Here is a 22,087-nt window from a genome sequence, read left to right on the forward strand (position 1 = left end):
CACCCCAGCCCTGGTCTTGAGGGCACTTCCAAGTTTCCCCAGGAGACTCCAAGGAAAATTGCAAAAATGCCTACGTTCTACAAAATAAAACTCTTGCCTCCGTTTGAAACTAAGGAAAGAGCTCAGTTTTAGGGGAAAGGGAGAGCTTTTACATGCAACAGAAAAGCACTATCATCCCTGTGAAATCCCTAGAGCAGTGCCTGGTATGAGTAGTTATGCATTAAGGTTTCATTTTAGGAGATTAGATAGCAGCGCTCTGAAAATGGAATGGATTGTGTGCCCCCACGGTCAGCTGAGTTCTCTTAGACCTTTGCAAAGGAAGGCAAGAGTTACTAACAGAACTCCGGCCATCCTCACCCCTTCCCAACACTGGCCTCCACCCTCAGTGAATGATACCCAAGCACCTCACCCGCCAGTAAAAGGACCTGTCCCATAAACCCACAGGATACCATAGCAAGCAGGAATTGTATAGCTGCTTCTCCAGGGTGTGGCAAAACTACAAACTGCATGCCAGATCTGGCCAACTCTGGCCCATGGACAAAGCAAAACAAAAACAAAGAAGAATGTACAGCAGAGACTGCAGTTAGCCCACAAAGCCTAAAATATTTACTATCTGGTCTTTATAGAAGAAGCTTGCCAACTCCTGCTTTAGTTTAACCCCTTCATTTTTCTGCTGAAGAAATCAAAGTCTAGACTTCCCTATGGCCGCACAGGGACAGTCCCAGTCCTGTGTCCCTGCCATGAGGTGGCATGGATACCCAAGAGCTTCAGAACCATAAACACGGCTGCTGGGGAGGGCTGTGCGTGTCCCACTCACGCGTATTCTGTCCTAACTTGCTCTGGCCGGAGCTCCAGGAATCGAATATGTTCCCTGCAGGATGCAGAATGGATTCTATGAACTCTTTCTCTCAAGGAGCCGTCTGTCTCTCTTACCCACCCCAACCTATTCCCCATCCGGACTCCCTTCTCCTCCCATCTTCTACTCCTGATCTACTCTTGTTATAACGTGCTTTTGCTTTGCCTTACAGGTTCACTGTTGGCCTATAACACAACCTCCCACACAGACCAATCCTCACGACTGAGTGTCAAAGAAGGTGAGTCTGTTCTCTCATGCATTTTCTTCAGTCCCAGAGACGACACGGTTCTATGCTGTTAAGATTGGCGTGGGGAACTCCAGGTCTGTGCACTCTTAACCTTAAAAATAAGATTATTTTATGAGCAAAAACTGGCTTATTTGGGAATAGCAGAGAATAGCAATTCAGGATAAACAAGCTATGGTGAAACCATAGGTAAGCCTAACAAAGGAGAGGAATATTATTTTATGGAGAAGATGGAAGAAGTTGGGAAGAGTTGTTTTGAATGAAAGTCCACTGGAGAAAAGTGAGAGCTCGGGATGATCACAGTTCCTCATTGGCTGAGGTGCAGGGGTAGCCAATTTCTTATAGGAGATGTAATGTACATCTTTCCCTGCTGGAGCCTATGACTGATGATTCTTTCCTGTTGAGAGTCATCTGTTGTGGTAGGTAATTGACACACCCTTTGAAGTCTATAACTGACAATTCTTCCTGCAATTGACATGTGAGTGGTACTCCCTCTCCCCGCTCCCCCCCGCCCCCCACTAGGTTCTTCTTTCTGGCGCCCCAACTCCATTTTATTGAGGTTTCCCCTTATCGATTTTCAAGCACCAAATCTTTTGTTTCACTCAGATTTTTCTAGCATACAAGGCAAGAAGCCAAAGTATATCCCATTTGCACTAGCTGGAAAAATGCAGCAAGGTTTTGGGGTCCCTGGGTGGCTCAGTTGGTTGAGCGTCCGACACTTATTTCAGCTCAGGTCATGATCCGAGGGTTGTGGGATCAAACCCCACACTGGGTTTCACAATGAGCATGGAGCATGCTTGAGATTCTTTCTCTCTCCCCTTCTGCCCCTCTCCCCTGCTCATACCCTCTCTCTCTCTCTCTCAAAAATAAAAATAAAAACATTAAAAAAAAGTAAGCAAGGTTTTTAACTATCTTGTAATAACATCAAAGATATGACTTAAAGTTGTTACACCATGAAATAAAAGATGTCACTCTTAAAGTACTGTACCCTTTCAGAGCTTTTCTCTGTTGAACATAATGAAACGGAGGTTTTTGAGGATTCTTGCAATGCTACATTTTAAGGGTCTCTTTTTTCCTGACAAATTTTAGCAATGCCAATTTATTTTTAAAGTGGTGATTTGGGGATTTGGTCTGGTTGGTTTGGTTTGGTTGAGAGAGACAGGAAACAACCTCAACAAATGATTTTTGCCAGTGAGGATTTGATTACAATAGCACTTCTCAGCATCTTATTTACGAAACACTGTGAGGATGTATTGCTCCAGATACTGTGTTAGAGTCCAGAAAATAAGTGAAAAAAATCTGGCCAAGGCCAAAAAAAAAAAAAAAACCCCAAACAAACAAACAAAAAAAAAACCCATCCATGGAGGAGGGGAATTTTGAGTGGTGGCTTACGGAGCGAATAGGAGTATGGCGAACATGCTCTCTTCCTTGACTTTCTACTTTGCCATTTTTTCTTTAAGGTACATCTGCTGTCAAATAGAATGAATGAAGGCAGAAGTTTCCCATGTGGGCTGCATGTAGTATAGCACAGCATAGTATTTCAGAGAAACATGAAGTTCTTCTAAAGGAAAAGCCTTAGAGAACATTGATTCAGAATCCTCATGAGTTATGGAGGAGGCAAACCCAAAAAGCCTGGGTGTCTTGGCCACAGTCACACCTTTGATCACATAGGACTTCATGTTTCCTGTTAACAATTTATCATCAGATGATAACCAGGGAACTTAGAGGAAGGAATATACAATATGATGAATCTGCTTTTAAACTTTTGTGGCTTCATTTGCTTCCTCTCCCCACCTCCCACCCCACTCTGGGTCCATCCTATTCATGCTACTGTTTTCCTTTCCAAATCAGATTTTTTTACAATTTGCCATGAAAGCTAAAGTCATATTGACTCTTTCTACAGTCTAAGCCACATTTTACTTGCTGACCTAATTAACATCGTGTTGTGGATGTCTGTAATAGAGAAAATGTATTACGGTGACAAACATATTAAATTCGAGGTCAGGGCACCTTTGGCTTGATCGGAGGAAATCACTTCATGCCCCGAATCTTAGTTTCCTATCAAATAAAAGGACTGAACTAAATCAGTAGGGGTTTGACTCTTGAGCTCTTGGCTTCTAAAGGGATGCTCTAGAGCCGCAGGTGAGAGCTCTGCCTTCATTCAGGACCACTCTGTTTGATCTGGTTTATTTATTGAATTAAAATTTCATTTGCAGATAGGGATGATGCAGTTCTTGGAAGGCAGGAGGCAAACGGAAAGGCAGGACTGAAGGAAGAGAAGGAGAAAGGGAAGGGGAGGAAAGGAAAAGGAAGGAGATCCTTCAAAGTTCCTTCAGTTCTACAGACTAAACCCTGCTGGCAACCAGTGAGACTCTGGGGCAAAGCCAAAGAGAGAATATCTGATAATGGGCTTAAAAGAAAGACTTTCGTTTAGAAGCAGGACTGAATTGAACTGCATTGATGAGCAGCAACTCATTACTCCTCCAGGGGTCTTAGCTTTCAGCCCTCTCCTCTACCTACCATACTGCATTTCCTTTCCTTGGCTCTTTTGTGTACAGACGGCTGAGCATTTGCAATGCCACTGGGCTCATTCAGGCTTATTGCAGGAGTGGCTTACTCTCGCTGGGCAACAACCCCTCTTCTGAAATGAATTAACTGTAGTATCCAGGCAAACGCACGCTGCCAGGACCTCATTCAGGTGGTGCCGGGGCATTTATCTCCCAACATCGGCCCTGGCCTCTAGAGACCATTAAGTCTGTGCTTTGCAGGTGCATCTTTTGTCCCCGGTAAAGCTTTCCACTTGAGCTGTCTTGCTTCTGTGTTGCCTTCCCCCTTGTGAGGTGGTCTGAATCTGTCTGAAAGGCCCATCATCCACAAAACAAAGTGCATTAGCAAAACAAAGCTAATCAGGCTTCTCTCTCCTTCCTTTTCACTCTCCTCCCCACCTCTTTCCCTCTCTATGTGTGTGTGTCTTCCTCTCCTGCTTTTTCTCTAATAGCTATCTTTATTCCTTAAAATATTAAATGGAAAAATAAAGAGAAGACACCAAGCAACCTTGGCTCCATCTTGTTTGAATAAGGCATACACACAGCCCCAAACAAACCCAGAGTTCTTGGAGAGCAATAAAGCTGTGTGTGTGTGTGTGTGTGTTTGTGTGCGCGCGCGCGCATGTGTGTGTGTGTGTGTGTGTGTGTGTTGTGCCTCACAAAGGGCAGGTGCTGGCATCACACACAAAGGAAAGAAGGTGCTGGCATCAAGCACAAAGGAAAGAAGTTGAAGAGATGGTGTCTATTTTGCTTCTTCCATTCACTTATCAAATTAGAATGCCTTTTTACTTTAAAATGGCATAATCACCCTTCCAGCTTGTCTCTTGAAAATGATTGCTCCCTCTGAGGGTTATTTGTGCCCAGGAAGTAAGGCTTGCTTTTAAAAATTAATTTATAACAGTCTCTAAACCCCTTTAAATGAAGTATTCTGTAGTCACAGATCAGACCCAGTTAAAACAGTTGTGCTCTCTTGACCTTTACTTATCAAGGCTCATGCACTTTAGAAAATAAATTAGGATAGAAACAATTGTTACTCATTTACCATAGCAGCCACAACTGTCATCTATATAAGATTTTGTAATACCTTAGACACTTTCTCGTGCTTTGCCTCTGCTTTTGACCTGGAAACATCCTGAGAGGTAGTCAAGACTCTCTCCATTTTGCGGACAGAGAAAGCGAGGCTCAGCGATACTGTCATTCACTGAAAAGCACATAGCTAGTCAACAGCATAGCAAAGGCTCAACCCCAGGTTGTAGGATTCAAAATTTCCCTACTTCAGATGGTCTTCCTGGCAAATCCCTTCTAGCCGGATTTCCACCCAAACAGTATCTGGCCTATCTGTTGTTTCAGTAAAGATCTGAGACTTTTTTCATTATTTTTCCCTATCCCTGCAATTTTCCCACTATCATCTCCATTCAGGCCCCTGTACTGTTCTATTTCTCCAAAGATGAATTCATACCAACCCCTGAGTAACACTAGCTTTTAGTCTGAACTGCACAGAGAATCACTTGGAGAGATTTTTTAAAATATTGGTGCCCTAGAACAAATATTGTACGACTCCACTCATACGAGGCACCTTGAGTAGGCAAACCCATAGAAAGGGAAAGTAGAATGGTGGTGCCTGGGGGGTGGGAGGATTGGGGAATGGTGGTTGTCATTGAATGGGTCCAGTTTCAGTTTGGAACGGTGAAAAAGTTCCAATGGTGAAAGTTACACGACACAAATGTACTTGATGCCCCTGAAATGTACACTGAAAAATAGAACGGTAAATTCGGTTGTGGATGTTTTCTCACAATAAAAAAATGAAAATTTTAAGTTAAAACAAATGAAAATGCTGATGTCCAAGCCCCAAACATGACCAATTAGTTCAGAATACCTAGGAGTGACACATGGTCATTGGGAATTTTTTTAAAAGCTCTGCAGATTATTCTCATCAGCTGCAGCTCAAATTGAGAAGCCTATGTTCTAGTGCAGACAGAAACTAGGAAGAGGAGACCCAGCTCAGAGCCCCCCCCAGGGTTTTCCTGGAGATGTACTGGGTGGTTGATCTTGACCTTTCCTGGCCCCTAGTGAAGGACGAGTGGAACCTATTGGTTTACTGATGAAAGTGTGGGTTGAGTGAAGGGACCGGTGATTATGACTTGTTCTTTTCATCATCATTGATGATGTGATAATCATCACTGATTTTGGCAAGTTTACATTAGTACCTCACCTCACATCTCAGAAATTCCTCTCATTATATGTATCTTATTGTATGTGTCTAAATAGTAGACATGGTTTTGGTACCTTGATTTTATAGGGAGGACACTGGGCTTCTGGAAGTTAAGTGGTCTTTCCAAGTACATCCCATCCTAGAGCCGGGACAACTGACTCCAAACCTGTTCTCTCTGCCCTCCATGCTGAGGTGGGAGTGTGTTTGGGGGTGCAATTAGAGTTCCCCCTTGTTTTCTGGGTAAACCGAGGGCCTCCCGGTGCTCTGGCCTGGAAAATCAGCATGCGATCATCAGTGCACCTCTCTCGTTCAGGGCTGCTTTGTATGCCTAAACCCTTATTTCCTTAGCTCCTCATGCTGGATCTGTTTAAATGCCTCTGACTCTCCAAAAGTCAGAGGATATTGAGCTTCTTGTTTATTAACTCCTGGAACTCATAAACCTGCCAAGGGCCTGTGTATCCCTGAGCTTCTTGCCCCAGCCTGGGAAGGCTTTCAGAACCGGCTGCTAAATGCAAAACCGCTTCTCCACTGCGGGTAGATTGTCTGCCTGTGGAATAGCCATCGCTAGCAGTTGCCTTGGCTGATGGATAAAAAGTCTGTCTGCTTACACTCTAAGTATGGGAAACAGAGGGGGAGAAACTACCTTTCTGCATCCTTTGTAGAGAAATGCCTAACTGGCGCTGAAACTCATGCTAACAAGAGCCCAGCTTCACTCAAGGAGATTTCCAGATGGCAGGGGCCTGTGCACATAGCAACAGCCCTCCCTTTTTTTTTTTTTTTTTTTGCAGCCCTTTATTGTTTGCCAAGCATTTGCACATCCATTATCTCATTTGCGCCTCACGCCATCACCATGAGACAGCAGGGCTGGTATTATTATTATTCCCATTCTGTAGATAATGAAAACTAGGCACAGAGAGATTACAGGGTTCATTTGAAGTCACCCAGGTCTTAGGGTAGAGTCGGTCTCTGGGTTCTTTCCTCCCACCAGGCTGTTTCTCATATCATCATCTCAACATATTTAATTCAAGCATCTAATGATAATGTAAATTAACTAAATTATTTAATTTATGCCCTGAATTTACCTAAGGGAGGCATTCCTCTCTTATTTCAGCATTGTGGCGTCTTGATTAAAAACCCAAGGTTCTTGGGGCATCTGAATGACTCAGTTGGTTAAGCGTCTGACTTCAGCTCAGGTCATGATCTAGCAGTCCGTGAGTTCAAGCCCCACGTCAGGCTCTGTGCCGACAGCTCAGAGCCTGGAGCCTGCTTTGGATTCTGTGTCTGCCTCTCCCCCACTCACACTCTGTCTTTCTCTTTCAAAAATAAATAAACATGAAAAAAGAACTCAGGGGGCGCCTGGGTGGCTCAGTCGGTTAAGTGTCTGACTTCAGCTCAGGTCATGATCTCACAGTGTGTGGGTTTGAGCCCCACATCAGGCTCTGTGCTGAATGCTTGCTCAGAGCCTGGAGCCTGCTTGGATTCTGTGTCTTCTTCTCTTTCTGCCCCTGCCCCGCTCATGCTCTGTCTCACTCTGTCTCTCAGAAATAAATAAACGTAAAAAAAAAAAAGAAAAAGAAAAAGAAAAGAAAAAATAAAAAAGAACTCGGGGTGCCTGGATGACTCAGTCAGTTGAGCATCTAACTTTGACTCAGGTCATGATTTCACAGTTCATGAGTTTGAGCCCCGCATCAGGCTTTGTGCTGACAGCTTAGAACCTGTTTGGGATTCTTTTTCTCTCTCCCTCTGTCTCTGCTCCTCCTCAACTCATGCTCTCTCTCTCTGTCTCTCTCTCTCAAAATAAATATATTTAAAAAAAAAAAAAAGATACCTTAAGATCTGTACTCAGACTGTATGATCCTGGACAAGTCACTTACTTTTTCTGTGTCAATATCCTAATGTATAACATGGGGACAATTTTAGTACCCCTTCAGGGCTGATACAGTACTCATAAATCACCTAGTATGGTATCTGACTTACCCAGTAAGTGGTCCATATGTTTGCTCCATGAATTATAGTAATAATTAGTACCATTGCAAAATAATAAGAATATTTTTGAGGGTTTACCATTTGCTGACACTGTGCCAAAGTTTGAGAAGGGTACTTAGCATACCCTATGGCTTGGCGATACCATGGGTGAGACACCCACGCTGCTTAACATATTAGGGAGATGCACACAGAACTCGTAAGGAATAAAATGAAATCGCATATAACCAATTAGAAAAATGCATGCTACATACAAGAAATTCTCTGAGAATAACAGAAAGATGAAAACTCATTAATGCTAAGCCCAAACCTTTCCTGTGACAGAAGAGATGTGAGGCCAGAGGAGACGTGGGTCCGGCTGAGACCACACAGGAAGTGAAGGACAAGTGGCAGAGCTTACAGTCACTCAGTACCTTAGTCAGAAAGGGACCAAACTTCTGTGACTCACATCCTTCTCCACCCTATTCCATCACCTCTTCATTTATTAAGAACCTGCCATGTTTGGGACACGAGGCTGAGCCCCAGAAATATGGTGTGCAATCAGCACCTGCCGTCAGGGGGCTTATAATCAGAGATGTGTAGATGAGGCCACTAAGTGATAAAATAGTGTGTATTGGAGTATGGGTGATATATCACCAAATCTTGCCATTCTCCCTGCACTACATCCTCTCTGGGGTGTCCTTTAGATGATTTAATTTTAGAGGTCGGAGTGAAAGATGGGATGCCTTTGGAAATATACAGCATGGTAGTCTTGGAAATGGCTATGGAAACAAGGGGAAGGTGCTAGACCTCAAAGACACCAGTCGGTGGGTCTGGGTCTGCCATGTGTGTGTGGGGGCCACAGTGTGGAGGCACCACATGTGTTCAGGCTCAGTTTTGGGGAAGAGGCCCAGGCGAGCTGCTCTGGCGATCTATGAGCATGCCCTGTCAGAGCAACAGGCTTATATGTGACTTGAGCGTGAGGTGGGGAGCCCTGCGTTGGCTCTGGGTGGCTTACGTGAAACTGAGGGACCAAGCCACTTGAGCACCTCCCTTTGGGACAGGAAACTCAGCAAAGGAACCCAGAGCCAGGGATTTGTTTCAAAAAAATAATGGGGGCCTGGGAGGGGGTGTGTGTGGGAGGAGAGCTATAAGGAGATTGGCCATGAGTCCATGCTTGTTAAAGCAGGATAAAGGACCCTCCATGCTTCTGTTGACTTTTCTCTCTGATTTTCTAGGCCTCTGAAATTTTCCGTGAGTTAAAAGATGCCTTGAGAAGTTGCATTTTTATGGGACAAAAAAAAAAAAAAAAAACAGAGATGAGCTTAGAATATCTATTTCTAAAGCTATGCACTGTGTGTATCATGCAGTGAATGAGGGTGATGAGTCTCTCAGTACAGCATTTGGGGGAGAGTGGGCTGTGGGCAGCCTCCTGAATGTAGTGTCCCTGGAAGAGGGGACAGTGAGCCTGGTGTTGGGCGTGGGCCTGCCGCAGATAGGGCAGCACATTAGGGATTGGTCTGGAATGTGTGTGCCCATAGGAAGAGGCCTGTAATACTGTGAGGTGATCTCCTGTTATTTTTAGGGAGTAAATAACATCACTTATGGAGCAGGTTAGATGGTTCCATGGGCTCTGTCTACGTCATCTAACATGCACTTAAAATTTGAGGGTACTGAGGCCTCACAAGACGGCCTGCTGAGAACTTTGTCATTATATGTTTTTCCATTATAGTGAAATACCCCTAATCCATTTTTAGCAAAGCGGGGATGATTGCTGAATGTGTGTGTGTGTGTGTGTGTGTGTGTGTGTGTGTGTGTGAGAGAGAGAGAGAGAGAGAGAGAGAGAGAGTGAGAGAGAGAGAGAGAGCGTGTGCTGTTTCTGTGGTCCAAAGGCAAGATTTATGATTATTGAATAGACAGTAGCTTGCTCTCTCCATTTTATTTTTTTTAAACTGTTTTTCTTTGAAATTCCAGAGTTAATGTTTTGTCTGCTTTCAATCTGACCCTCTTTGGAGAGCTACATGTTGGGGTGTGTGTATGTGTATGTGTGTGTGTGTGTGTGTGTTCACCAGAGAGAGATTGAAAGAGAGAGAGAAAGAGAGAGAGCTGGAAACAAAGAATCGTTGTCTCCAAACTGTAGCAGGCAGGAAACCCCAATCCCAAGGGAATTTAGCCAGCCAGCCCTGTCCCGGAGTCAGACTCCAGCTCTCTGAATTCAATTTGACAGCTTGTCTGGGACACTTTCTAAGTAACCATTATCCTTCCTTTCTCTTAAGTAAAAGCACTGTTATTTTTTTCCATGGGTGTGCTGTGTGCACTGTTATCACACATGTGTGGGTTACACACAGCGACTGGGACATGCTTTCTCTAAATTATTGGAAACACTTAGCCTGTTTCCTAAGACAAGTGTAAATTTGTTCCAGAGTAATGAAGCAAATGACTTTCAGTATTGTACCATTGCCTTGTTAGGGGAAGGTCTAGAGGAATTTTGTTGGGACATTTCTTTTTTTCCTTTAGTTTCAGTTAAGGAAGGAGTTCCCTTATGTGAAGGAGCTTATCTGCCTCAAGAATATTCAAGTTGTGTACATGTTATTCCTTTGAGGGTTTAAAAAATATATATATTAAAGGAAAGATCTCTTACCATGATCATTCTGCTCAGTGTCTGTGTTGGATTGACTGACTGACTATTTTAAAGAAATAGACCACCGAACATCACAGTGTAGGCAGAGACTTCAGAGGCTATGTGCGTGTCAACTATGAGACCGCCAGGGTTGTATGGGACAGTCACACACACAACTATGGTGACCGCCTAAAGTTTCAGGCAGGTGTTTCTCAGTCTTGGCTCTTTCAGTTACTCAGACCAGTTGACCTTGCCCATAGCATGGTGGAATTGTGAGGCCAAAACTAGCCTTTCCGTGTGTGTGTGTGTGTGTGTGTGTGTGTGTGTGTGTGTGTGTATTTGAAAGCTGTCCAGGTTGAACTAGGCAGGATCCACAGGCACATGTCCTGGAACAATCTAGGTACTTTCAGGGTTCAGGAATGTGACAGTTTTGCCCAGTGACACATACCCTTTCTCCCCAGTCTCCCCCCACCCCAATTTATGTCCTAAAAAGCTACATTCTGAAACCTCCCCCAACACCACCCCCACTATGGAAAGTCAATGCTGTATTTGAATATTTGATGGAGAAGAAATGTGCCTCACTCCTTAAGACATCTCCTCCCTATGACCATCCACCCATTCCCAGAGTGCTTTGCTTGTACTCCCTGTTTCCCCAGGTTAGCATTCAACGGATTCTGTCATAATAGTCTTTTGTCTTACAAGACTAGAAGCATCTTGGAGATGGGGACTTTGTCTTAGACAAGGCCACTGGGTGGATGGATGAAAATTATAGGCAAAATGCCTTAAACTACTCCCCAAGAGTTTACTGTACAACTAACCCTTCATGGTGTTTCCCAATATCGGAGTGATATTTTGGCTTCATCTGCTGCAGAGGTAGCACGGAACTTGCCTTTCCTTTCTACCTTACCTCCTTTCCCCTTTACGTGACCCCAAGGTGATTCTTCTGAAGCTGAGATCAGTCCCATCCAGGAGGAGAGGGAAGAGCTTGCTGAAAGCAGATTCCAGTCACAAGATGATGGTTCTATTTCACCCTTTTGGCCCAGTTTTGATCAGCTTAGACTCCCCTTGGAGACCCTTCAAATCTGGGTCCCCTGCTCTGTGTTCCACTGCAAAAAGAGGCAAAAGAGAACCAAGCCAAGGGAAAGTAGTATCGCAGGGAAAATGTAACTCCTGCTCACTTCAACCTTCCTTCCCTAATGATAACAGCTAGCACTTACTGAGTGCTTACACACACCAAGAACTTTCTATTCACTTCAAATTTACACTTTATAACAACCTTATTTACTTGGTACTATTATTATTCCCATTTCACAGATGAGAAAACTGGAGCACAGAGAAGTTAATCCCAAGTTGCAAAGCTAATAGGAGAACTGAGTCTGTTATTACAGCCTCTTGCCCACCAGCCAGTGCCAAGGCCTCACAATTGTCTCTTCCTATTCCATACACCACCCCATGGAAAGGCCCATTTCTTCCAGGCAGCTGATGTCACCTAGCTAGATTCTAAGGTGATCTGATTAGATTAATGGATTCCTGCTATGGCCCAAAAAAATCAAGAACCTGACTCGGTGTCCACAATTCTTGCATTGCGAGAGCATGCTAGGTGGTTTCACAGATGTGCTTTTCATTAATATGCTTTACGATTTACATGACATTACACATTCTTTTGTATTCAATATTACATTTAAAAGAAGAAAGGAAGATATTCAGAAAAGGAAGTGATATATATATATTTTTTATTTTTTTAAATATTTTTATTTCTAGGAGAGAGAGAGAGAGAGAGACAGCGTGAGCAGGGGAGGGTCAGAGAGAGAGGGAGATACAGACTCTGAAATAGGCTCCAGGCTCTGAGCTGGCAGTCAGCACAGAGCCCGACGCGGGGCTCGAACCCACGAACCGCGAGATCATGACCCAAGCGAATGTCGGACGCTTAACCGACTAAGCCACCCAGGCGCCCCGGAAACGATATATTATATAACACTTGGTCAATCAATAAGGATGGCAACAAACTTAATTTTAAATTTTTTACGTTTATTTATTTATTTTGAGAGTAGAAAGCGTCTTAAGCAGGCTTCACGCTCAGTATGGAGCCCAACACAGGGCTTGATCACACGACTGTGAGATCACGACCTGAGCCAATATCAAGAGTTGGACACCTAACTTCCTGAGCCACGTAGGCACCCCACAGACATAGTTTTTAGAATGAGGGTGAATGAACATCAGTATAATAAATCTATTTGTGAAATGTCCCTCAAATTACAACAGGTAAGCAATCCCTTGCCTCTATAAGCTTCATTGACACATGGTTCTCAAGGAGGAGAAAGAAAGATACCAGAATGCCTGTGAGCATTTTGAAGACATGTTCCAGAACACTCCAGCCGCCCCCACCCCACACACCCTTCTCAATTCCTGTGTGCCTGTGTTGGGCAAACGGACCCAGGATGAAGTCAGAGCTGAGAGATTTGTGTTCTTATAATAAGTGCTTTCCATTGCTTCTGAAATCTTGTCCCCTGACATCACCCCCACCATGGAGAGCCAGAGCTTTATTTGAATACTTAAGGGAGAAGAAGCGTGCCTTCCTTTTTCTGCGTCAGCACCCTTTTTGCCACCACAGTTTTGGCCTTTTCCTGTCCCTGTGCCTGAAGACACTCAGGCCCCTAGTCCTGGTCCTGTCTGCTTACAGGTTCCTAAGCTGCCTTTCCTGCCCTCCTCGGGCATGTCTTTTGTCTTTGTGTTTATTGAAGCTGCTCTTAGGTGCTCCCTGGAGAAATCAAGAACTCAAACAGCACCAACATGTCCTGCAATGTTAATGACTGATGACAATGAATGGATGAGCTCTGCTGCATTTTAATAAGAATAAATGGGGGCACCTGCGTGGCTCAGTCGGTTGAACGTCCGACTTCGGCTCGGGTCATAATCTCATGGTTCGTGGGTTCGAGCCCCGTGTCGGGCTCTGGGCTGACAGCGAGCTCAGAACCTGGAGCCTGTCTTCAGATTCTGTGTCTCCCTCTCTCTCTGACCCTCCCCTACTCATGCTGTCTCTTTCTCTCTCTCAAAAATAAATAAACATTTAAAAAGTTTTTAAAAAAAGAAAAAAGAAAAAATGGCTTTAAGTAAACCTAGGAGGGGGAAAGAAGGAAGGTACAAGGCTGTGGGAAAGTATTTGCAGGCCACTTGACCTCAAGAACACCCTTCCAACCACTTGGCCAGACAACAACTCCCTCCACCCACCGCTGAGGAGGGGCCTCCCATGGCAGTGCCCAGGGGGATGCAGCTCCCACCCCAGTTAATGCCAGTTTCTCGGCAGCATCTCACACTTACTAAGTGGGCCATTGAAGTTCTGAATCTCCAATTCATCTCCAGACTCTTGACTCTTGCTATTTTAGGCCTCTCATCTCAACCAAGTTTCACTTTGACCGAGACATTTCATCCCATTCCAGATAACAGAGCTACAACTCAAAATGAAATTGGCCTTGGTTGATGTAACTCCATTTCTATTACCATGTGGTCTTGGTTAATAATAGAAACTAGAAGTGACCCCTGTTGGCTATTTTGAGTAGTAAGTTCCCAAAGTACTTTGGAAAGAAAATAGGAAGTCCACAGGGCTCCAGAGTATCTACTGGTGGCCACCTCGAGACAAAATATTCCAAATCCATTTGTTTTGCAAAATATACTGATATAGAATTATACAAGGAGGTTGTTTGGGGGAGGTAGTTATTGGAGAGTGTTTGAAAGAAGCTTGCTTAGTCATGCTCATAAGACAAATTATATCTTCTCTGTCTCTCCAGAGACAGAGCATGCACGCATGAGAGAGAGACAGAGAGACAGAGACAGAGAAGTTTCTCTCCTGCCAGATAGAAGTGTAGAGGTTTGGGTCACCTTCTAGTGAAAAGCCAAGGCATCGATAGCATCGTTTGTTATTTTAATATAAAAGTGTTTCCCAAGTTCTTTTTATAGATGTTAACAACTCACTCTCTATAGAGAAGCTCCTATATAAGAAAATAAAGAATTTATTTCTCGTGAAAGAGCCTTTTGGGAAAAGATCAAGTCTTTAAGGAAGAAATACTATAGCTAGAAACACTAACCAGGATTTGTGTGGGCTTTTCCTCTCTCATCTCGGGGATCTGTAAGCTCCCTCATGGGAGGATCAGTAAAAAGTTTAAACATGCCTCCTTGATAAAGCTCAAATTCTTGTGTCAGGCATACTTTAAAGAGAACGTGGTAATTAAGTGGGAATATTACTTGGTCTATTAAAACTTAACACACCTTTCAAAGCTCATTTCAAGTCTCGCCTTCTTCAAAGATACTTCTTCCTTACTCTCAAAGACTACAATCTCTTCTCAAGCCCCGACCACACTCATAAGGTATCTATGAAGCTAATTACTTAATTACAAGATTACCTCGCAGTGTTGACTTGTGGTCCTGCATCCTTTTTGCCAGCCCTGGAGATGTTTGGTAAATACTGTTGATGGATGGATGGATGGATCCGGTTGATGGATTCACTGGAGAAGAAAAAATCTAGTCTTTGATAATTTAACTCAATATTTACTCAATGTTTCTGCTTCACTAAAGAAAGAACCAGAAGAAATTAGCTTTGGTTGACACAGGAAAAATTAACTTCCTCTCTCCAATGAATTAAACTCTGGAAGAGGATAGGGCTATAATTCTATAGGACACTTTGGAGTATATAAAGCATTTTCACGTACATGATCTCATTTCTCCTCAGTAGAACCCAGTGGGGTTTAAATGGGCCATTTGGATTCTAAACTCTTAAATTTAGAAGAATCATTTTTTCCCTCAAGTACCTTCCTTTTACAGATGGGTTAACTGAGATTCAGAGAGATTAAGTCCCTTGCCTTAATTCACGCAGCTGGCCACTAGCAGAGATGAGAAGCAAATGAAGGATTTCTGAACTCCAATCCAGAGCTCTGATTGCAATGAGCTGTTCCCCTGCTTGGAAAAGATTAAAGAGAAATTATGGAATTCCTTCTAATGAAAATCCTTAGGTGCACTTACTAATACCCCAAATGACCTTATGTTTGATAAGATTTAGGTACTATTCGTCCAAAGAGATGAAAATCATTCTTGGTATAATTTTGAAAAACCTTTGAGCTTAGAAAGTCTTTGGCCTGCCTGCAAAATAATGATCAGCCCTGCCCAATATCCTAGAGGAGTTTTGAGAATGACAGTTTTTATCCTATGAGTCATACTTTCAATTTCTATTAAAATTCTTATATGGCCACATATGCTTTCTCTCAGGCTTTGGGCGTCCAGGCCTGTGCTAATTTGCATGTCTGGTTTAGATAATGTCTGAGGTCTCTTCCAGCCTGAAAGAAGCCTCTGATTCTATTATATAAGTGAGATCACATTCCACCTATCAAGAATTGATGGTTCTTTTTCTTTAACTACTGTGTTTTTGTTGTGTGGATGCAAGACTCAGGGATGAGAGCATTTCATGCTTACCTACCAGGCCACAAAGATGGAATATTCCTTCACGATGAACTGACCTGTCCACTTTTCCTACACTGGCCCCATAGAATTGCTCTTTTCTGCAGACCATTTCAGATGCAAGTCAAAAGACGAATCATAGTGTTGGGATTTTAAGTTTCTGGATCTGAATGGCAATCCTAAGTCCATATGAGGCTAAGACCACACCATCGCCAATTACCCTGATCCTACATATGCAGAAACTGGTGAACTCTTTACTGAACTGAACTCTCACCTTTTACTGTCCTCCCCCAAATGTCCAAAACAAAAACAAAAACAAAAACAGAAACCACTGTTAGGTTTTTTCACTAATTGTGTTGTCTTCCAACGCAAAGTAACTCTCAGTAACCAAAGAACTAATAAAAGGGCATTCACTTTCCAGGAGGGCTTTCAGATCAACTTAAGCCCATCCAGTCACTCTTCCTGAGAAAATTATGGTGCTGGAGAGAGCTCTATTTTCACAACATTAGGCAGGTCAAGGCTTTGTTCCAATCATATATTTTTGGTGAGGCCCTCCTCATTGCAGGACTATTTCTCTCTCAGCACTTTCTTTTTCTCCACAGCACTCACCACCTTCTCATATACAATGTAGTTTACTGTTTGTTTTGAATGTAAGCTCCACAGAACAGGGATGTGTGTCTAACCCTCACTGTATTCTTAGTGCATAGAGCAGTGTCTAGCACAGTGGTAAATACTCAATAAAATTTGGTTGAGTGATGAATGTGTTGTAGGATAAAAGATGTAGATTAAGTCCAATAAGCTAGTATTGGGAAGGGGAAGAATCTTGGAGTGAGCGAGGGAAACAAAGGTGAGGAAGACACGGTCTCTCTCTTTCAAATGATTATCACCAGGCAAAGGGGGATACAAAGAACTACACGAGAAGACAGAACAAGGCAGAACAATAAACCTCAGACTATCACCAGAGAGCCTTGAAAAGAAGCTGATTTATAGAGCAGACACAGGCTGGTACCCCCTATGGCCAGAGGACGTGAGGACAACCACACCATAGGCCATTCAGACCAGGGTCCTCAGCAGAGCTGAAGGGGTCCAACACACACCCCCTCACATTTCTCCTCAAACCTTGTTACCTAAGTGAACCATTAGCATTTCTTTTGCCTATTTGGAATCCTTTTAAACCTGAGGCAGATTTGACCAAAAAGCCTTGCACTTCAGTTGTGTCTACATGGCCCAATGTGGAGGGGAATTTGGGCAAACACCCAATTAATCTAGTCAGTATGAATTGCTTTTCCACATAAGGCTGGCCCAAAAGCCCCACTCTGAGGCCTTATCAAAATAAATAGGCCATTTAGACTCCTGTGTCATTCAGACACAGAGCCCATGGGAGAAACAAAGTGAAGGAAGGGTCCAGGCTCAGCGGGGAGCCTCGCGTGACTGTGGCAAGGCTGTGCCTGGTGAATGTGCCACCCGCCTTTCCAAACTTTTCATATTTAAAAGCCATCCATTTTTTTCAAGCATTTTTCTCATATGTCCTTTTTCCCCTTCACACATATAATATCTTAAACAGTACCTCCATTATACTCCACGCAGCGGGGCTGATTCTGAGTCTGTGGGGCTGTTTGGATTCCAGGACAAGATCCTTGAGCAAAGGAAATATGATCCAGGATGTTTTTTTTTCTGTGAGTTCCAAGTTTGAGGAAAGCCTTCCCTAGATATTTCCCTCCTCCTGAGGTCTCAGTAGAAGCCAAGATCTTCTGTTGCTCTTTGGAACATAAGATGCCACTGGGGCGAAGGCCGGGCTGCCCCTATAGAACGGGTTGAAGTGAGGTGAGGACACAGCTCTGAGCATTGAGGCTGGCTGGTCAGGGACCTGGGGCTGGTGGCCATTGAGTAAAGGCTAGACTCTTAACACCTAAGCCTCCTATACCAGCAGGCAGCCCATGGCCGCTGCCCCTCACCCTCTTCTAAGGTAGTGTCTCTCAAACAAAGGTCCTAGCCAAATTATTTCTTGTTTCAAAAGAGAGCCACACTTGGGGTGTCTGGATGGCTCAGTTGGTTAAGTGTCCCACTTCGGCTCAGGACGTGATCTCACGAACCATGAGTTTGAACCCTGCATTGGGTTCTCTGCTGTCAGCAGGAGCCCACTTTGGACTCTATGCTTCTCCCTCTCTCTCTGTCTCTCTCTCTCTCTCTCTCAAAAATAAATAAACTTTTAATAAAGAGAGAGAGAGCGAGCACCACACTTTATTCCAATTGGGAATCACTGATTCAGGAGCACAGGAATGGAACTATTTCTTCTTCTTTATGGTTTGTCTTCCTTTTCAAGGCCTTCCTTGATGAACTTTTTAACCTCAACTACCCAGATAAACATTTTAGCGGTGCAAGGAAGACTGAATAATTTACAGGTATATGGTGTATATTTTTAAGTTACTCTTCATCAAATGTTTGTTTCATCCTCAGAGCAATCCTATAAGACATATGTTCTTCATCTTTTTGAGAGAAGAAGAACTCAAGGTTCAAAAAAGCAGAGAAGCTTTTGGACCAAAATCACTCAGCAGAGTAAATTGGCAGAGCTGGGATCTGAACCCAGGGCCAACTGCTTCTAAACATAGTATCGTAAGCACTGGAGAAACCCCAAGGCCTACCACAGAAAAAGGATACCTTCACAGGAGTCATCCTATGTCCTGCATAAACAGCCCCCGCTCAGGTGCTAGTTGCCTGCACACTGTTTTTGAAGTGGGAGAGCCAGGCCAGAAAGTCAGACATTGGGCATGGTTGCTGGCAGCCGTTATCATGGAGACAGTGGCACATACGAAGCTGGTCTTGAGTTGGGGGTTGGGAAGGTTTGGAAAGCAGAGCAGACTTTCACCGGTAGGGGGCAGCGTCAAAGGCAACACAAAGAAGAGCCTGGAAGAAAGCAGCCTGAGTTGGGTCATTGGCCAGTAGGGCCTGCTTCTAGGAGACTGGGCCTGTCAGAAAAACCCGGGACCGCCGGGTTGGATCATCTGGCCCAAACTTGTCCCAACAACAAATTTGGTTGCTCCCCTACACAATTCTTCCCTGGAGAGTCTAGGGGATGTATCTTCTTCTGAGTGGGCTTGGCTTATTCTTGGGAAGTTCAGGGCTCCGGGTCTCCTTTGGCATCCTCGTTCTTTCAAGAGAGGAAGTCTGGATCTGACTGAGAGAAGCCCCTGCTCTGAGCAGGAGCAGCCTTGTCCATTCTTCAGCTGAAAGGTCTACATTCAGAAGCCGGGCTTTCCCCGGATAAACAGGGTTAGGTGCTGCCAAATTTCAACGGCAACCAGAAATTCGACGAGAAGTTTCAGGGAAAATTCATCTCTTTCCATCAAGTAATTGAGAGCATAGCCTCGTGTCATGGGGGATAAAGAGAGAGGCCCTTGTGTGCTGGTGTCACTGCATCTTGGGCCTCCAGGTGAGGTCATGACAAAGTGGAGAGCTGCGTGTTCCCTGGTACATTAGGCCTTCAGACAGCCAACCGTGGGCGTCAGAGCAAAAAGAAACTTTCGTGAGTCAGTTGGCCAGATTTCTAGGACCCGTTTAAAAGCTTCACACAGAAACAGAGTTAACACTGGGATGTCTATGAGAAGGTCATGTCCAGAAAAAGCTTTCCCCTTCCAACAGGGACTTTTCAGAAAAAAAAAATGAAAATCTCCATGCTCATATTTCTCTTCTCTGGGAGGCTCTCCTGAATTCTGAGAGGCCATTTAGTGTCAGATTCGGCCACACCGAGTATTACAGAATGGAGATACTGTTCAGGCCATTATGGACGTGAGGCTGAATTATCGACAATGCCTAGTAATGCCCAGATTCTCCAGAACAAGCCTCTGGTTCCTCTTTGCTTAGGTAAAATTTGATCTCGGGACTGCCCAAAACCATGGACTCCAGCTGGACCTGTTTGGGTGACTTCTCTGAAGAGGAATCACAATGAGATTTGTCATCTTAGTACTCTATAAAGCCAGAGAGTGAGTTTGCCGGAGGCTGAGTGATTTTTCTGCTGATAAGGCCATCTGTTCCCTCCTAGAAGATCGTCCACCGGTCTGCTGGCCCTTAGTGTTCACATTTTTGAACACTGGGCCCTCTGCTGCTACCTTAGCCTGTCTTTTCAGAAGACAGTTCTCAGGGGCCCCTGGGTGGCTCAGTCGGTTTAGAGTCTGACTTTGGCTCATGGCATGACCTCACGATGCATGAGTTCAAGCCCTGCGTCAGGCTCTCTGCTGTCAGCACAGAGCCTGGTTTGGATCCTCTGTCTCCTTCTCTCCCTGCCCCTCCCCCACTGGTTCTCTCTCAAAAATAAGTAAGTAAACTTAAAAGAAAATACTTTAAGGAAAAAAAGAAGAAGACAGTTTCAGAAGGCAGACAACACACTCCATACTTGGGGGCAGTGGGGGACAGGGCTTGCTGCACACTCAGGCTGCTGTGTGGACCAGGAATAGCCCACAAAAGAAATCTCCATGAGTTGGCCGGCAGCGGGGGTCAGGGGCTCTGACACAGCCAGGCACCGGGCCCAGGAAGGGTTGGTGTCTGAGCAGAAATATGAGTCGCTGGGTTAACAACCTGGTCTAGGCTTTGTCATGTTGGTTATAGATATATTTCTGTTCATTGTTCATGTGTCCGGGACCAAAGCTAACCACACTGCTAGGTTTTTCCTTGTGTGACTTTTGGGAGAAAAAGAAACAAACCCTCATTTCAATGACATTGTTTAAAAATATATAAAATAAAATGCAGGCGTCTAGATGTATGGTGGCCACTCCTTGACTTCCCTGTGGGGCCAAGGTTTCAGCTTATGCCTGTAGCAGGCTTGCCCATTATGCCCCGAGGGCACACAGAGCTCATACGCCTATACACTTCATCACCCAGACTCGAATCACCTAAGAAAAGTCAGGGTAGGGGCCTTGAATTCTCTCCAGCTAGTGAAATAGCAAACAATAAAAGGAAGTATATATACTTAGCAAGGACAACATATTGGCCTTGTTGATTTATTCATTCATTTAAAAAATTATTGTGTGTACTTGTTCTGTGCGGGGCACTGGTCTAGGTGCTGGGTTACACCAGGGAACAGAAGAAAGATTGCCACCCCAGTGGGCCTGACGTTCAGGCAGGAGATGCAGACCATAAACCACAAATATGAGTGAGTGATTAAATTAGGTGATAAGTGGAAAAAATAAGTAGAGCAGAGTAAGGAGGTGGGGGAGAAGAGAAGTCAATGTACATTCAGTAGAGCTAGCAAACATGTCTCTGGGGCTAAACACTTCTTAGGAGTATGACAATGATGCCAATAATAATATCACTTGCTAACATGTACTGAGGCTGACTCCATGTTCTCACTGAGCTAAGCGGTTACCTGGATATCTCATTTAATCCGCAAGCTACCCTGGTTCTTCAGCTCCCTGAGGCAGAGTGCCAGACCTTAGTTCTTGGCCTTGGTCTTCTCCAACACCATGTTTTGTCTCTACAAGAGGACTTAGTCCAAAAACACTGGTTTTCATTTAAATGTTTCATGTAGCAGCTGTCCCCATGAACCCTAGTGCCCAAAGAGTACATTTGTGAAACTCCTCCATAAACGGGCCCAGGGTGTCCTTTGTGGACTCAGGTGCCGGGGCAGGATTTTCCATGCAGGTAGATGGCAGTGAAAAAGCAAAAGGGAGGAGCCACGTGGTCGGTGTTGCCCTGATTTCACACTCGGCTCTGGGACCATTGAGACCATTGGCTAAAGGCACCAGCTGATGGCTGCTGCCCCTTGCTATTTACTGCTCTGTTAACTGCACAGGCTGATTGCTGGTGGCCTCTCTGCTTCTGTCCCTTCCTTTCTGGGTTTGGTCAGGACTTCGGAAGTCTTCACAGCCAGGCTTTCCCCCTGAGGTGTGGCATTGGGAGAACTGCATCGCACAGCAGCCCCCGGGCATTGCAGGCAAGATGGGCGTACCCGGCACTTTTCTGATAAAGCATCAACTTCAAACCAGGATTGGGTACTTGGAGTGAGAGAAGAATCCAGCCATTGGCCACCCTCCATTGGTGAGAAGGAACTCAGCCATGTGTTCTGTAACCTTTGTGTGCTTGCTCCGTTCCTAAAGCCTGCCATAAAGGAGCGGGGGAAAAGTTGTTGAGTCGATGGTAATTATAGCCACGGCCAGAGTTCAGTCTTTGGAATGGATATAACATAGCTGTCAGATAGGGTGGAAGCCTT

General features: G+C 44.4%; 1 protein-coding gene across 4 annotated transcripts in view; it reads left to right on the forward strand.

Moving 5' to 3' along the window:
* Window positions 1-22,087, forward strand: part of FLI1 (Fli-1 proto-oncogene, ETS transcription factor) — a 130,688-nt gene that overhangs the window by 98,453 nt on the left and 10,148 nt on the right. For all 4 annotated transcript variants that reach the window (XM_039240253.1, XM_039240256.1, XM_039240254.1 and 1 more), the window contains one exon: window positions 1,029-1,094. In XM_039240253.1, the coding sequence (XP_039096184.1) occupies window positions 1,029-1,094 (66 nt within the window). The remainder of the gene's footprint in view (window positions 1-1,028; window positions 1,095-22,087) is intronic.

Source organism: Hyaena hyaena, unplaced genomic scaffold (genome assembly GCF_003009895.1).
Source record: "Hyaena hyaena isolate Hyena2069 unplaced genomic scaffold, ASM300989v1 scaffold_171, whole genome shotgun sequence".
Taxonomy (NCBI): Eukaryota; Metazoa; Chordata; class Mammalia; order Carnivora; family Hyaenidae; genus Hyaena; species Hyaena hyaena.